Source organism: Rhinolophus sinicus, chromosome 14 (genome assembly GCF_057876585.1).
Source record: "Rhinolophus sinicus isolate RSI-liver-muscle chromosome 14, RSI-T2T, whole genome shotgun sequence".
In the NCBI taxonomy this organism is placed as follows: Eukaryota; Metazoa; Chordata; class Mammalia; order Chiroptera; family Rhinolophidae; genus Rhinolophus; species Rhinolophus sinicus.
This window is the reverse complement of record NC_142514.1, coordinates 123,096,633-123,115,341: the sequence shown is the minus strand read 5'-3', so window position 1 is coordinate 123,115,341 and position 18,709 is coordinate 123,096,633. Positions and strand designations below refer to the sequence as shown.

The 18,709-nt window shown below is 35.9% G+C and overlaps 1 protein-coding gene across 2 annotated transcripts in view; it reads right to left on the bottom strand.

Moving 5' to 3' along the window:
• SESN3 (sestrin 3) overlaps positions 1–18,709 on the bottom strand; it is a 64,663-nt gene that overhangs the window by 9,011 nt on the left and 36,943 nt on the right. For both annotated transcript variants that reach the window (XM_019737544.3, XM_019737543.3), the window contains 8 exons: positions 17,126–17,191; positions 14,274–14,471; positions 12,435–12,617; positions 9,438–9,674; positions 8,607–8,781; positions 3,582–3,700; positions 2,565–2,755; positions 286–430 (listed from right to left, as the gene is read on the bottom strand). In XM_019737544.3, coding sequence (XP_019593103.3) covers positions 286–430; positions 2,565–2,755; positions 3,582–3,700; positions 8,607–8,781; positions 9,438–9,674; positions 12,435–12,617; positions 14,274–14,471; positions 17,126–17,191 — 1,314 coding nt within the window. The remainder of the gene's footprint in view (positions 1–285; positions 431–2,564; positions 2,756–3,581; positions 3,701–8,606; positions 8,782–9,437; positions 9,675–12,434; positions 12,618–14,273; positions 14,472–17,125; positions 17,192–18,709) is intronic.

The following is an 18,709-nucleotide window of genomic DNA, read 5'->3' as shown; positions in this document are numbered from 1 at the left end:
TTTCCCACATGTATTTTCAAAATATCCATATTTAGATCCTATTTTCAAAGGCCAATGCTAAACTTTTACTTTATACACCACATTGGGAAAAACACACAGTCAAAATATACAGTTAATATTCAATAAACCAGAACTTAAAAACATTAAAAACAAAAAATCAAAAAACAGCTAGATGATGCCACTTCCATTTCTTTCATGGCGTTAATTTATTCATAGTTTCATGTATAATTTTTCATAATCATTACTTCTTATATCTATGGTATAATGTTTAGTCATGAAACATACCTTTTCTGAGTGTTTGAACTGATGCCAGTAACTATCGTACATGCGCTTGGTAGTTCTCTCAGGATAGCAGGTCACTGTCTTAATGTAAACCTTCAGGCTTCGTTCAAGTAATTGATTAACTTCTCCATAATCATAGTCATCATACCTGTGAGCAACATGACAACAGCTTCACAAGGACAGAATGACAGTTTCTGATTTCTAAAGAAACATTTATTGTCCAGTAATTAAATACCAAAAGCTCATAAATCAGTTAATCTAACAAACATTTACTGAGTGCCTATATGTGCCATGTAGCTTCCGTGTACTCTCCTCGGCACGGTGACACATTAATGAATAAAACAGACAAAAATCCCTGGTCTCATGGAATTTGAATTCTACTGAAGAAAAAAGAAAAAGAAAAAAGATAACCATATAGTATGTCAGACCGTGAAAATAGCTATGGAGATAAAATGAAACTGGGGCTAGGAGGAAGGGAGCTGTGATTTTCAGATAGGATGAGCAGAAAGGTTTCGTGAGAACTGGACATTTGAGCAAATATCAGGAGAAGCAGAAGAAGAAGGAGCAAGAATAAAGCTCTAAGGCAGGCCAGTTTCAGGGCAGAAGGAGTAATCAATCCACTGTGTCCGGGGCTACTGACTCACATGAGATGAGCCCTGGGAACTGACCCCGGGAAGTAGCCAGCCAGAGGTCACTGGCAACCTCAGTAAGAGCAGTTTTGTTGGCATGGGAGGAGTAAAAGCCTGCCACTATCGTGGGTTCACGAGAGAATGGGAGATGAGAAAATGGTGACAGTTAAACATACAAAATTTTTTGCAAGAGACTTGCTGTGCATGGGAGCAGAGCAATGAGGCAATAGATAGAAAAGCAGGCGGAAGAAAGGATCTTTTTTTTAAAGATGAGAGAAATAACGTCACGGGAAAGATCCCGTTATATACTGATGGGAAAGATCCAACAGAGTAAAGGTGATTCCGTAGGAGACAGAAGGAGATTGCTCAAATGGGGATCTTTAGATGAGAGCGGGTAGGACTGTGCCCACTGCACACAGAAGCACAGACGGCTTATCCATAACGAGAAAGAAGAGCCAGCAGAGTAAATGGGCACAGACGCCGATAGGAGGATAAGTGCAGAGGTGGGAGCTAGTGGGATTTCTCTTCTATATTTGCAGTTAATTTTTAACCCAAACTTAGTTAAAAAACAATACCTGAAGGATTTTTATAAGCTGTATTTAGTAGAATCCCACAGACAAATATAATCATAATCACATCTGTTATTTGTCTTGACTATAATTATTTATTGCAATTACAGTAAATAATATTGGTGTTTATTTTTCTTAAACAGGTAGGTATCATATCTGTGTTTGAAAATGTGATGATTCTGGGCTAACTTATTGTCTAGGATGGTAAATGGGTAAAAAGCACAAGTTACAGTTTACTGTCGTAATTGTGTCTTCTAGGTAGAATGTTCCATTAATAGTTGATTTTTTCAGGAAATTTGTGTTTTTCTTAGCTAAAATTATAGGAAACTGCTTTGCTTAACAAATTGAATTCTAATTCCATTCCACAAAGAATTTCTGAAATTATATCAGAGAGGATATAGTACAGTGTCAAATTGAATGTATTCATAACTGGGAATTTTGTTTCTGCAAGTCTGTCTCCATAAAAGCTTTAAAAAACCAGCTCAAAAAGGCACATTCTCCAGAAAAAGTTTTCCTGATTAGACCATTCAGTCGCATTCAATCATTTACTCACTGTCCTCTCAATGCTTACTTTTTGAATTTAGAGGCTACTGATTTATATTGACTGATAGTTTTGTTTCAGTGTTCTTATGTGACCTTATGTAAGCTTTACGAGGATGGAATCTATCCTAGCTTTATTTATACCCTAATTACCATTCCCTCAAAAATAAAGAAATAGATAAATGACAAACTAAATAAGCCAGCATTTATTACAGTGATCGAAAGGGACACAATACATGGTTTTTAATTGCCTAATTCTTCTAGGAAGGCTTCTCAAACTGAGTCTGATTTTATCCTATCCCCAAGGATTACTGATATTTTCCCCCTCATTAGTAAATTGTTACTACGGTATTTATATGTGCATGTTAAGATTCACAACAGTTAACTATAATAAAATGCTTTTCTATAAAATGGAATTAATTTTTTAAAATCAGAAATCCACATGTAACATTTTCTCCCCAGAACTGGATGCTCAACAGGATAGAAGTAAGACTCATGTCAGAATTTTCATTTATAAATGAAACTGTCTCCCCACTGAACATACCTGATTCCAAACATACAGTGAACGTAGTTAAATAAAGCTCTGCGCAGCATGGTTGTGTCAACATCCTCGTGGGTGGCCATAGTGTTATAGGTAAGAGTGTAGACCATGCGAAACTTTTCATCCAGAAGATGTCCAATGTCAGAATAAAGTCTGTTCACCAGGGAGAACCCATGATTTTCCCAGGTGTAGTCCTAAAAGAATAAAATATATCCACTTACAAAATGGGCATTCCTTATTTTGAACTCCAGGTTTTTATTCAATCTAACTACTTATGCAAGTCAGTGAAGACATTTCACATTTAATTCTAAGTTTGTAGCTTTACTATGAAGCTTTCACCCGTTTGTAGATTGGAATGTCATGTTGTTTCCTCAGTGGAGTCCAGAGTTTGGCATGTTGGTGATACACTGGCTACTTCCTGTGGTCAAGCACTATACATATGATGCCCTAGTCTGGAAGGACCGCAGAAGATCTAGGACTATTCCTATGTGACTAAACCTGCTCAGGGACATGGACAGCAGTTCGTCTGAAACAGGTACAAAGGGGGTCTGTCTTAATTAAAAATTACACTCTCTTTAGAAGCCACATCATTACTACTACGGCTGTGTTTTTCTAGGAAGGGGAAGGGGCCGCCCATATTCTCGCAACTACTGGTTTGTGATCTTATGACAAAAAGCCTTTTTATTATAAATGCCACATATCACTTGATTTCCTCCCTGCTCCTCTCCCAAAAAAAAATGGTATGAACATTATTATACAACTACTATGTAATAATGCAAGTAACTGAATAAAGCTGTTTCCTTTTGCCTTCTTAGCAGGGAAAATGTTGAAACAATAGTTCACCTACTGGGACATCAAATTAGACTAGGCCAAAAAACTAGATTAAATAAAAGGATTTACAGATACTATCAAAATGACCTATTAATTTCTTTAGAAGTCAATTTATGCACATTACACAATTTCACAATTAAAATGACAGTATTTATCCTCTAGCTTCTCTGCAATAAAGACATCTCATACCTGAGCTCGGAATGTTGGCAAATGCTCTTCTCCTCGTCTGGCAAAGTCTTCATACCCAAAAGCAGGGTCTTCAATGTACCGGGAGACATCAGATGTTATAATCATGTCATCCTCAAAATCTAAGGACAATGACGAACAATCTAGTGTTAAGGCAGCTACACAGTTACAACAAGGAAACAAATCCATTTTCCTCCACTGTTTAGCTTTTTCACGAATTTCCGAAGTGACAATATTGACTACAGGGCTAAAATTGAGATAAAACATTGACTGCTGAAGTTTTGAAAACAATTTTATCACCAAATACTGGCAATCTTAACATTTAACTGTAGTTGCTTGGGCAAAAAATTGACTAAATTGAAATATCTAAATAGGAGTAGCAAAGATCAGTACACTAGTTTTACTTATTGAGAAAAGGAAGATAGCACAGGCCTTTGAGTATAAAGCTTCAACTTTTGATCTCTCTGGGGGATGAAGTGAGATGTGGGGAAAGAGAAGAGATGAAGGTAAAGACCACTTGAGTTGAGTTTACTGTTAAGATAGGTTTTGTTAAAATTAGATGGTGTTTCATCTGGATGTACTCACAGTGAAAGTTAATTCATTTCTAGCTTACTAAGAAGCATTAGGGAGAAGGGCTGGGAAAGAAACACAACAGGGAGGAAAGTGGACTTTCGGGTGCCACTGGTATTCTTAGTGGACTTGAGTGTTAGTTCAACAGGAAGGTTCCATTTGTGAAAATTCATTGACTTTTACACCTAAGATATATGCACTTGTCTCTGTACATGAAAATAAAAAGTTATACAACAAATGGAGTAAATAATGTGCTAATGAGACGATGATTGGATTATTATCAAAGTGGCATTCAGGAATATAGGAACACAATATCTTAAAGCAGCTGTCTTCTGCATACTTGATAATATTAAACATTCACCACTGAAAAATTGTGAATGCCCAATGCATCCAAATCTGATATAAAGGTAATTCTCTTCTAACTCACTTTTTTTAGGTTAATCCTTTTAATTACTTTTTTTCCCTGACTGCAACCACTAAAAGGGAAGGAACAACCTTTATTTACTACCTTCTACTCTTGAAAATGAACATAATTTTTCAAAATAAAAAGACTAGCTCCTTCCATGCAAAGAACAGTATTTTCTTAGTGTTTTAATTCATATTTATACATTCACTATTTAATAAATAATAAGTAATAAAACAATTTTATGGCATATTTAAAAAAACTATAATTCTTAGCTGGACAGTCTTGAGACTGGCATTATTGAGTACTTACTATATACGAGGTACTGTAATACGTACCTACTATCTAGTTTTTCTTTGCTTCATTAACACAAAAAGAAATAGCTACTTAAGAAATAAGTAAACTAATTGTATGTTACTAATACTATTGTCAATACTAAGTGTCAGTAAGAAATGCAATGTGGGTTAGTTTAAGGTGATGTGGAAAACTTGTAAACATTAAACTACTGAAATTGATTTGAAGCTTCGAAATAACTTTCAATCTCAGGCTCTCCCTAGCCCATCTCACAGCTACTGTGTTGTCTCCTTGTGCACGAGCACTCTGTTCAGGTCAACAGAAATGCTTTACAAATGGTGTTTTTCAATATATTATCTCTTAACATTTACCAATGAGGTTATGTTTTTCTTAATCCAGCCCATCACATATTAATCAAGAGAAATGAAGCAAAACATGTAAAATGTAGCAGCGATTGCTGAGGCTGCTATGAAAGCTATGGGTTTTGTGGGTTGCAAAGTAAAATTAAACCAAGAACAGTGAGTGATAACTAAACTCTGTAAAACGGTTTCTCTCTTGAAGTGATCTTTCCCCCCACACTGTACAACCAGGTGGTTTCATTTGCCAAATATCGATACTGGAGTTGACTATTATATAGCCAGTTCCTTTGACTTTGATATTAGTTTTTGTTTTGTTCATATACATTTCAAGTTGTCACATGACTTTTAAACATTTTTAAATAAATAATAAAGAGTAACTAAGCAAATAAGATAAAATTTATCCTACAAATAGTATTCATTTATTCATTTTTAAATTAGGAGTCAATTAAGACCTATTTTCTAGACAATTTTGTCCACAGAAAGAAATGTACGAAAGTCTCTCACACCACAAATTTTTCCCCCCTAAATTTATCTTAAAAAGGTAGTTTTAAGAAAGTTGAAATTAGTACTCTGATCAACAAATCTAAAGCTCTCATTTTAATTCTACCTAAACAAATATTTTAAAGTCTGGACTCAAAGGAAATAGTATTTTGCACATTATCTGCATTTTTCTGCCCTTAACAGGTGGCTACTAACAGAATACAGAAAAAATTATGTTACAGTAATAGAACACCTTCCTACCTTGGAAAACAAAAAATAATAAAAGCTAATTAAACATTACACCAAGTTATAGAAAAACACCCCTATAAAATATTTTAAATATTTATTTTCTTCAAAGGCTTGAAAAACTATTTCTAGAATCTCTACATGTTATCTGGAATGCTTTATCACACTGGTCCAACCAATACATTTTTTTGTAGGAAAAAATTAGTTTCTATTTCCATTTTAAAACATGGTGAAGTCTATAAAAATGACTCAATTAGCCACTATACAGAGTCATTTTTCTATGTTATCTTTGTGTGACCAGTAAATTTAGTACTGAGAATGTTTAAGAGTAAGTAATGAAATGATTTATTTCCTTGAATGATTTATAAATGATATAGCCTCTCCTATTAAAATCACAACATAATTTTTGGCTAGGGTCTAAGACTTGCTCATCAAAATTCACTTTAGAAGACAGCAATCCCTGCTCAAGGGTCCAAGAAGGTAGAGACTGGGATCCAAAATATATTTCCATTATTAAAAAATAATCTAAAAAAAATCAAACGTTTATATCCTTCAAGTTCTAGTGATCTTAGAGAAGCTCCTAAAAAGTAATGTCTAAAAGCAAATAGATATTACTGAACTTAATACATGTGTCTACATTTTAAAATATTGGTTTACCTAGAAGGTTCACCCCAGGCTCATTAGTTTTCTTTGTCCCATTTGTTCTCCCTGGATGTTTTTCTAATCAACTCTTTTGATTTTAACTCCTAATTATATGCTGATAATTTTCAAAACTTTATCTTGTGTTTAAAGCCCTCTCTTGATCTTCGGACTCTCTGCTAAACCCTTGATACTCTAAGTGTGGTCTGCAGACTAAGCAGCATTAGTATCACTTGGAGGAGCATCAGAAATGGGGCCTCTGGGGTCGTAGCCCAGACTGGCTGAATCAGAATCTGGATTACACCCAGATTCCCCAGTGACTCACACGCACAGGAAAGTCTGAGAAGCACTGTGCTGGACATCTCCAGACTGGGTGCTTTACAGACATCTTAGCTTAAAATGTCCAAACTATGGCAGATTGCATGTTCCTTAAGGTTAGAAAAAACATGATGAGGAAGCCTCTGTAGACCTAACCAGCTACCTTGTCACATTCCCTACTTCGTGATTAATGTCCTAACAACACAGAGCCACTTGTTTCTGCAGCAAGCATCCTATTTCATACCATCGTTCGTGCCTTGGCTCAGGCTTGGATGCTGTTTACCACCAACTCCCCTGTCCCCAAGCCATTGCCTGATTCCTTTGCACTCAAGATTCTAAGACTTAGCTTAGAGCCAAATGGCTGGAGGAAGTCATCTTCTAGGACCCTTTCTGTCTATACTCTTCACCCACCAAGAAGGGTTCTGGGTCCTCTTCTAGGCTCATTCATATACCTTTCACATTCTGCTATATATTGTAATCATTTATTTCTCTTCCATTAGCAACAACAGCTCCCAGGGGGCAGGAACCATGTCTAAGCCTGAAAATCTGAGTACCTACCACAATGCTGAGACTATCTGGGACACGCAATACATGTTTGTAAAATGAATATTAAACCAATAACTAAAACACTGAGTTTCCTTATTTGGGATTTCCTGTTGGTTAGAAGCTCTGAGAAACTGTTACTTACTATACTCAATTTGGTAGATAAAATCTTTCATAAAAAAAGGTCATCAGGGGAAATGATAAAAGGGGTTCTTGTTTTTCCTGGTAAAACTTCCAAGAGCTATTGGTCAATAGCAATGCTATGTTTAAAGGTAATAAACAAGTTATGGCCAAATCAATTACCCTCAGAATTTATGAGACTGATCTGCGTTAAGACTAGTCGTTTTGAAGCCCTCTTTTAAACCAATGGAACTCTATTTTAAAAACAAATATTATGTAGATTGATGACTTTGAAGGGTTTAAACTTTCTGTTGAGTCTATGCTATTTTAATAACATTTACTATGTTGTGTTCAATGTCTTTTTTAGTCATAATTGAAAAGTTTACCTCCTGTTTCAAAGTCTCTTAGAAAATTTAAAAAATGTGTTTTTAATTAAGACTAGAGCAAAGAAGCCTAGCTTTTAATACAGAATAAATTCCTCCAAATTCAAGCTAAGAAAATGACCTAAATAATACATTTTTATAAAATTCCAAAGATTTCCCCCAAGAAATGCAAATGTAAGTGCAGTGTAATTTTAGAACTAATCTGGAAAAGAAAAGCAGCAGTGTGAGAACAATCCTCCTACATACTCCCCACCCACAGAAAAGGCAAAGATATTTTTTAAAAATTTATCTATTGAACCAGGATTTCACTTATTATCAAAAAACCCCACAAAAGTAGAATAAATTAAATATTCCTATCTAACTTTATAAGCAACTGGTCTGCTTTGAATAGCATTTTATCCAGGATACAGGATGGACTACAAAGCTGCAAGTTCCTCTCAACTGGATGTGAAACATAGTCAAAGATGCACCAACATAATAGAGGAATCAATAGCATCAGGTATACCATCTACAAGGCAGAGAAGGAGAAATAAATAAAGGGAACAAGGTAGCAGAATGAATTAGTTTTTACATATCTATGAGGAAAATACTGAAGGTGGACTGTCAGGGTACCAAGAACAGCTAAAGGGCAAAAACAGCAAAAAAAATAAAATAAAATAAAATAAAAAGGCACCTGAATGAGGAAATGAATGAAAAGTATCTCCAGAGACCACGAACAGACTTTCTTTCGTCTCCTTCTCAAAACGAGTGGTCATTTCTTCCTGAGATGCCTCTTCATCTTCCCTTTCTTCTTGAAGCCTTTTCATTCTTTCCATCAAGGCCTCTAGCTCACTTAGAGAACCTACAATCTGGAGGAAGACAATATAACGTTGGTGTTAATATTAAAAATCATTTGAGTAAACGTCTATCCCCCAATGTCACCTTATTATGTACAGATAGTAGCATGGGCACCGTGATTAAGTTCCTGAGTGGGTTTTTTACTAATGCCAAAGAAAGTCCTATGATGTTTTCAGAAGTATGATGTTTTCGCTTCAGATATTAATATAGAAAGTTTATAAGTATAGATATATTTAATCTAGAATGCTAGCATTTGGTATATGTTAAATTATATGATGGTTTATTTTTAAAAATAAGGCAGCTTCCAATTTCCTACTTTTTGCTGTCATAAGATATATTTTCTATTGGTTGTTCCAGCGTCTTACAGACACAAATACATCATTCTGGGCTCTGCTGTCCAAAGGATCTAACAGGAAAAGCCTATGATCACTAGAATGCATCAATATTTTAGTCCTTATGATTTGTAATCACATCTTTCTGCCTTAAAAGCTTCTTTAAGACACTTCAGAACTTCACGTACAGGTTAAATTTTTATAGTAACAAAAATAATGCAAAAATAGTTCAAGTATATAGTATCTTATTTAATCGGAGAATAAATTCTGTCTAGGTATTTTTAATGTTAAGGAAGTTTAAAGGCAAAACAGAAAAGACAGTTAAGAAAACTGACCCCAAAGCTGTTGCCTGTAAGAGATGCATTTTCTATGTTGTTGTCATTAGCAAGGTCACACACGCAGAAATTGTTAACTGATATTAGCCTGAATCCATTGGAGATTTCCGGATCTCTCTCTGGGTTGATGCCACTGCCAAAGACAAAGCTTGCCAAAGCATGATAATGTGCCAGCAGGACCACAGCGTGTACCAGTTCAGGCAGAGACCAATTATTTTCTCCAGTTTTGACAAGTTTCTGGAATAAGAAAGCAAGTCAGAGTGAAAATGCAAATCGTAGAATGCTATAAGGCAATTTTAGAAAGTACGGAACACCTACCAAGTTTCATACGTCCGTTTCTAGTAATAAAACTTAAAACTGTTTTAAAAATCTTTCACATATTAAAGATTTTTTGAGATAAAGGGTATTAATATTTTTATGACTTTTGATAATACCACCCAAAGAGCTTTCTAAAGGGATTGGTAAAATTTTTAATGCTTTTGCCAGTCTTTGCAGGATTATTATTAAACCTGAAAGGATAGCCAATACTCTTCATCTCAAATTTCTCACCTCATATTCTACTTTTACTTATTTATTATTATCATTTCTTTTTCAAACAAACTCCTGAAGCTACTTTCACTAAGGTCACATATGACCTCCAAATGGCCAAATCTGACTATTTCTTTTTAGCCTTTATCCCATTTGATCTCTGCAGAATCTACATTGTCCTCACTTTCTTCTTGAAATTAATTTCCCTTGACTTCAGCAATTCCACTTTTTTTTTTTTTTGGTGCAATTTCTACCTGAGATGGATCCTTGTTCATCTCGCTCACAGCCCCCCTTCTTTTTCTTGCTAGCCTCCACAATGCTGTTCTATGCATGATCTTTCCTTGTACAATATCTCCCCGGATGGATCACATTCCTTCAACTTGACCTCTGCTTATCTATAAATAACTACCCAATGCTTTTATTTCTATTCTTCCTTTATCTTGAGCTACAGACTTGTGTTTCCTTCAGTAACTGGACATCACTACATGGATGCCAGAGTCTTCTGTCCTCGGGGCTGTGTATGAATCCTGCTCATGGCGTTGCCTTCTGCCCAGAGTCATTCTCCTGGCCCACCCTCTTTCTCCGTCCTCACATTCTGCCAGTCACCAAGTCCTGCTTATTCTCGTGTAGAATAATTATATGCAGTCTGATCCCTCCTCTTCATCTCACCAAGGCTTTTAAAAAAAATCACCTCTCATGGAAAATTTACTGCAACTGTTTTATGGTGGGCCACCCTCCCTGCTTCCAGTCTGTACCACTTGTAATGTATCTTCTGTATCAGTAAATATTATTAATTCAGCTCAAAACTTTTAATGATTCTTGATTCTTTATCACAGTGATCTCTAAGCTCTTTTGTGCATATATGTTTCTGACAGTAACAATTGGGGGCCCATGCCCTAATAATTATGTACATGTATTTATAAATGAATATATACTTATAAAATACATTTTATATAGACTAGTTATATACATGTACTGTAATACTATTCTGAAATACACAAAAAACATAAAGGAGTATAAGAATACACATACAACAAACACACACACACACGCATATTTTCTAACATTTTGAAGGACTGTCTTGTGCACCCATGAGGTACCATCATATAACTCTGGACACCATAACTTTCTGAGGATAAAACACAAATTCTTTAATACAGTATTCATTCCATTTCCTATCCTCCACCTTATATAACCATTTCTCCAAGTCAGTAACCTGAAGCTATTAACTATTTTTCCAACATATCATAATATTTCACACTCTCCTGTCTGGAATGCCCTCCTCTACCTGAAAACTCCTCCTACTTAGTCTTCAAGACCTGGCTCAAATGTTACCTCTTCCGTGAAAGCTCCTGATCCCATTCTCTTTCCTCCTACATTTATACCCTCTTGTGCTGTGACTACTGTCATTACCTCCCTAGACTGCTCTTCCCTAGACTCCGAGCATGTCCAAAGGCAGGGTCTATCGTTTTAGAGCCACCGATGTTCTGACGCAAATTAATTAACATGGGACATAAAAATAATGAGTAATCCCTGTATCTAACTATTATGAACTAGAACATACACCTCAGGGCAACACTGTGCTTCACAGATTCCCAAATAGATCATCAAAATTTGAGAGTATACAGATTGACAAAAGCTAAGTTTGGCTTAACTGGGCAAATAACTAACAAAAAAGTAGCTGAAAAGAGGATTTTTTAAAAAGGACATTTCAATGCATTAGAAGCAGGGATTTTAAATACCTAAGGCTCCTACTGATCATTTAGATGACTGCTCCTATTTATTAAATAGTTACCAAGTACCAAGCACCGTGTTAAGGATATTATATCACGACCTCACCCTGTAGGCCTTTGATGGAAGCTCCTTTTGAAGTGCAAGTGCTCTAGTCAATCACAACCCTATTTCTCATCTGAGCCCTAGCTTCTAGAGGCAGTTAAGCGTTCACACACCAGCTGGCAAATTACTTTTTATCTGCAAAATCGTTTTGTGAAAATCTTAAAATTATGAAATGTTAGCACTAGAAAAGAGTTTAGAACTCATTTAATCTAGGCCTCTTATTTTATAGAAGGAGGAACTACTGGGCCCGCATAAGTTAATTCAGTAAAGGTCACACACTGGTGGTGAGTAATGGTAGAGACTGGATCCCAGGTACCCTATCAAGCTAGTGTATTTTCTCTGTTCTACCTACTGCTTGAAAATTGAAATCAACTTTTCCTGTAGCCACTCATTAAAGCACTTCTACAAGCTAATTACTGATTATTTAAAGAGAAGTATCCATTTATACTTAAATTAAACCCACTGACTTTCTAAAGTTATCTTTTCTACACAAATTAATACACCATTATTTTTCAAGTTCCTAACATGCAAATATTTAAAATTAAGTCCTAAGCAAAATACTTAACGAAAAAATGAACTCTTAATTAGAATCATTAGTAAACATCTTTTTTATTTCAGATAAACACTCAGTACCTGAATGTGCTCTTTCGTGATCAGCCAAGGTCGGTGTGCTAGTAGCTTATTTATCTCATTAAGATTTTTCAGTCTTTGTGGTACATATTCCAAACCATTCAGCCACTCAGCAATACCTCCTGTCTTTAGAAATTCATCCACATGCATATTTATTAAGTAAGAACACTGATGTCGAGCGGCAGCCTAAAACACAAAGAGTTAGCTGATAAAACCATCGTGGCAGAGTCTTACGCGACTATTTCTACACAAAAATATAGGTGGAATTCTTAATTTTTATAGCCAATATTCTTTTCTTACAGAATCCTCCTCCTTCTAAAACTTCCATCACAATGCTGCTATAGATTCTTGAATCAAAACATGAAGCTGACAGTTGTATAATCAAATAAATTGTCACATCAAGCCAATTCCTGCCTCATCTAGAAGGTTGATACTGGACTGGTCAACCTAGAAGACACGTTCTTGTTTTGTTAAGAAAGTACATGTCTGCTTCATTACGGTAAATAATATGAACTGTATTATTCTATTTAAAACATAGTAAAATCTCATTAACTTGTATTCTAGTAACTCGGAATGCATGCTCATTTGGGTAATTCTCTTATTGCCTTTGAGATAACTGTGATATCAGTGTTATCTGTGCACATCACCCTATTGCGAAGACACAGAAGGTCACTGACCCCTTCCTTCTTATGCAGTCAAAATGAGCCTTTATAATGACAAGCTGGTAAATCCATGCGAAGCAGACTCTTCACCACTCCTTTCCTCAGGGCTCCTTCTCAGTAAAACAGTATTGTTGTATTTCTATTCTCTGTATCTTGTTGCTTTCCTAGTTTATGACACTCTAGGTCTTCTTTTACCCTTACTGTCGTCAAAAACTTAGGCTAAAATTATAGTCTTAGTCAAGTGCGTCATTCAGTAAAACATAGTACGCTGCCCTTTTTTTGTTGTTGTTTAAAACTTCAGTGAGAGCATAAACAAGATAATCAAATTAAACTTGGTAATGACGAATCTGCTAACTCCGGGCTGGCTCCCCTAGTGCTGCCAGCCCAGCTGCTCTAACTCTCCAAACATACGGCAAGTGAATCATGTTCTCATTCCTCTTTTTCTCCAGAATACCGTTTCCCCGAAAATAAGACCTAACTGGAAAATAAGCCCTAGCACGATTTTTCAGGATGACATCCTGCGAACATAAGCCCTAATGTGACTTTTGGAGCAAAGATTAATATAAGCCCCGGTCTTATTTTCTGAGGAACACGGTAGTTTGGCTGCAGCCAAGAAGCACTGCTTCTTTCTACCCTTCTCACTCCTGCTGCCTGGCATCCCAATTTATAATTCTCTCTGCCCCAGAACATTATGGTTAACCAGTACCAAATACTATACTTAAGAGCATTATAATTCATTTAAAACTTCATCTCTTATCCAGTCTCCAGTGGTACAAACTGACACTTTCCTCTTAGCCAAAATAGCGACATTTGCATGTAATAAAATGACTAAATAAAATGTCACAAACCACCGTTTCCTATTAATAAAAACAAGATACCAAGTACAAAAACAAAACTGGTGGGATATTACTTTGACTCCTACAAGCATCTTTAATCACAAGGAATTAAATGTGGAAAATGATTTCAGTGAAAATTAAAGGAGAAACTTTCAGTACATTGAGTGGTTTAAGCATTCAAAATGTCCCCAAGGAACTTGGTATCTGAAAGGCCACACAGACTTCCAATTCTTAGTTCCATAAAATTACAATTAGCTCTCCACACCTACACACAGAACATTAGAAGGGAGAAGGGATACGTGCGGGCGGTGCGCGGGCAGCCCGCAAGCGGGGGAAGCGCGCACCATGATTGCGATGTAGTGCCTGTGCGGGAGAGGAAGGGGGCCGTCCATGCGCAGCATGTAGAACTGGCTCCGCAGGAAAGACTCCAGGTACTGAGCGTGCAGGCTCATGACCTGGGTGATGTTGTCCAGGCGCCCGGATGTCGAGTATTCTTCCACCAGAAAGTTAGTACGTTCATCCACTGTGTTGGCTTGGACAACCTTACAACCAAGAAACCCAAAACAAAATAATTATTGAGAAGTAAACACATCCTTGGTTTTCATAAATCATGCCACTGTTGGAGCAAACGACTGTTCTTTTGATATTAACAGACACTGAAATTATGCAGTTGCTCAGATGAGGAACAGAAAGAAGAAAGAAAGCACCACTCATTTTTGGCTCTGGTACCACAATTTATTAAACAACAAATGTCAAATTATCAAACATTACACACACAGCCATGAAATTGGAGAAAAGAAGCTTCCATCTGCTTTGCCAGGAACATAAGGCAAAAAATTTCAGGGCCCACTTGCACGGCTATAGTCACACCAATTTGTGGTGAGGCAAAGGCAGTGGCATTTGATTACATACATTTACAATTTTCTCTCAATAGCCTATGAAGATACTCAATCGCATTATACTTAGACAAATATTTTCAATCTGATCCTTTGCTTGTTCTTGTTATTCAACATTTAAAAAGGCCTTCTGAAGTCTTTAGGGACAAAGGAAAATATGATAATTTGTAGGAAAGCGTTAATTGAAAAATTAATAAGGACACCAGAATACTGTCATTCTTGTTTTGAGCCTATCATGTTAATTACTAAAAACAAGGTAAGTTATTAAAACGGACATCCTCCATCTTAGGGAATCAAAAGAGCTAACTCAAAAATAGGTTATTTATATATAGCTTTATACACAATGACAGCTTGGGCATCACACCAAGAGTTGGCGCAGAAGGTGTTAAGAGCTTATTAGCACCTTGTAGAAGGACCCCGCTCTGTGGGAATTAACACACGAGATGCATATTTCTAGGACTGGTTCATTATTTACTGATATTTTAGAATTCAAGTTCTAGACTTAAAAAGAATGTAGTCCTTATTTTAGATAAGAAACAGATTCGAGTTTAAATCCAAGCTCATGCACCTAGTTAATAGCAGAGCCTGATCTAGAATCCAGATCTCCTGAAGTCCAGACTAAAGGACTTTCTTTGGAAAGATTCACACAGTTATTAAACAAACTCTGTTAACTCTTCAGGGCTGGCTTTACAGTCTCTTCTGAAAAATAACTACAATTTATATAAAAGGCACTGTTGCCTGAGAAAAATGTAATTCTGAAGAAAATATAATGTCTGAAAAGGGAAAATTGTGAGGGAGTGTTAATTACAATGGTGTAAAAAAGAAGCAATTGCAGTTCAGCTCATTATAAAGCCAAATATACTTTCATTTGCCCATTTTCCCCATTTTGTCAACTATAGGGACCAAGATGATTGTTGAAAACATAATAGGATCCAGATAAACTACATATAATTAGTATAAAATATCTGTTGTATTTTCCATGGAAGTCTCTTCTGTTTAACTGAGGACTGACAAACATTAATAGATTCATATAGTAAGTCTATCCTGAAAACAGCGGTGTCTTCTGCAAACCAGATTATCCTCAAATATATGCTGGGAAAATGACTGTTTCAGGAAGTCATTATATATATACAAGGCAATCACTCTGCTAAGAGCAGTTTCTCCACCATGTGAGGGAAACAGGCACAAGCACAGCAGTTTCTCTAACGCATGGTCACCACCTGGATTAGCTATAGTCACTGAGCTCCAAAACATTACTGTTAATTTTCATTTAATATTTTCATTTAAATGGTAAGGTTATTTAAAAAGTGAAATGAAAATGAAGGAACTTCTGAGTCTGGCAATGACCTAACATGTATTATTCAAATTCTACTCATCACTTCCTTTCAGACAATGCCCGGCACATAATAGATGCTCTATAAATACTATTTGTTGACTAATTTCAGAACTATATGGGAATAATGTTGGTGCTTTAAGAGAAATGACATCTCTGCAATAGTGCATCAGTATATATAACCATATTCAATATGAGTTATAACAACTTGAAGCAGAGAAAAAACTCCTCAATTAGTGGTTCCTAAGCTTTTCTTACCCCAAGTATATCTGAGAGGCATCTCGGAATCTAGAAGGTGCTGCATGCTGCTGTGACCTTCACAGAGATGTACATCCATGTAACAGGATAAACCTTGTACTGATTATAATCTCCTTTGTGTCGTTTTCATTTTACAAACTCTCTTACTTATATTTACCATCTTGACTCCCCACACTCACCAAAGGTACAGATTGTACAGGAGATTCTGTAACATTCTGTGCCACCAAGACTTAGAACCAAATGAAAAAAATAACTACTAGTGATGTAATATCATGTTTTATTTAAGAACAGGTTTAATTGGGAAACTTAACAGGTTTAGTTGGGAAACTTACTTTTTCATTTCAAAATATCTTAACATTTATGTAACTTATAATCACTGTGAAACAGTGGCCATTTTAAAACATAAAACCTTTAGGTTAATATTAAATTTTATTACTGTTAGTAGCTTTGCTCAGAAGTTATATTTGAAATCAAATATGCTAAAATTTATGTTTCTAATCTTGCAGTGCTACCTAACTCTAAAATAAGATTATTATACACACAAACTTTTGAGTGAAATTGAAAAGAACATTATCTTTGTGGTTTTCTGACATGTAAATAAGAAACGAGAGTAAACCACATGTTTACTTCCATATTAAAAATTGAGATATTCTTTGGTACAATTATTTTTTTTATCACACTTTATGTATTTTAAGACAGATAAACTTACTTCCTTCTCTGGAATAAAGGCACTTGGTCCTCTTGTCAAGGGTTGAGATACTCTGATTCTTTTATCCTGTTTTTAAAAGAAACGTTTTAAGTATTAATGATGACTTTCTAAGAAAAGTTAAATTGGTGCAAATTTATTGCTAAGGTACTGAAATAAATAGAATTATATAAAATCAGGGTAAGTGTTAGGTCTCAGATCAAAAGAAACCCATAGGGCCGCTGTGCCAATAAGATAACAGGGCAAGCTCCTACCAGCTGGGTGCCCAGTAGGCTCCCAAAATGTCATTTCCCTGTCATATTCTAAAACACCATAGATTTTTTTTCAGCCCATTGTTGACATGACTTAAAACCATCAACCTTCATAATAAAATCGTATCTACTAGTATACTAGTACACTGTTAGGCCTCAATTTGAAAGCTGAAAGGAAGGTTAAATTCAAAGAGGATTACATGCAACTCCCAAAGCAAGGACCAGACCGATTTTTCTGAATAAAATAGGAATAATCAGATTTAATATAAAGTTTTGAAGCTTAAAATAAGAAAAATATAAAACTTAGAGAGGTAGGGGTTAATTTAATCAAAGAAACGGGACAATTCAACAATGCTTATTGTCCCACTTAGCATTCTACTATTAACTGGCAAATTGCCAGTGGTATGCTGTTCAATTTTTCTTTTTAAGTTTTTGATCTTTTCTTAAATTTTTCTAAATTGAAAAATATTTTGGTGGTCCCATTTAAGTGTGAATATCTATAAACCACAGAAATTCTAATCGGAATAACTCCCTTCCCTGTAGCCACGTGGAGGAGCAGAACAGTCAGAGGGAGGCTCTCAGGCTTTGCAGTCCTTCTTAGCCAGGAGAAGAAGACAGGAGAGATGGCCACTTAATGTTCTACAATAAAAGTAATGTTCTAAAGTTCTGAAGAAGAAGCCCTCCAAAACCATAACATAAAAATAGGGGCCATGCCATGGTTTATAAATATTATAAAGACCGAGTGGGAAATGAAAGAACATGGTAACAGACGTCTACTGGAAAAGAGTATATTAAGCTTTAGGTGCCACCAAGCCCTCCTCAGGAAGCTTCTAAACTGAGGAAGTAGCTCACATGGTTCCTTATCTGAGGATGGTAATATTTATTTCACATGACCTTGTCTCCTGACCACAGCTGATTAGACCAATAAACACAGAAGCTGATCTCTAGCCCCTGGGGACCCTGATGAAAAAGTTCTGCCCAAATAGAGTTGAGGGTAATTAGCTGCATCAGTAAGAGACTAGAGTACTACAGGTAACTCTAGAGTACTAGAGTTACATGAAAGTAATACAACCTGACAGAGAGAAGAGAAACAAAATAGCACTCAGAAGCAGAGGCAAAGAGAAAGCAATAAAGAAGCACCAGAGTAGGCAAGGACAGAGACCTGCTTCTAAGGGGAAAACCATTAGTTTCTATGGATTCACTAGAAGAAGTAGAGCCTATTTATGGGCTCTCTCTTCTTTCCTTCCTCCCTCCTTTCCTCTTCCTTCTCTCTCCAGAAAGTAATCTGAGTCTTTTTTGTTCCTTAAAATCAAACAGCCTACCAAACGCAAAATAG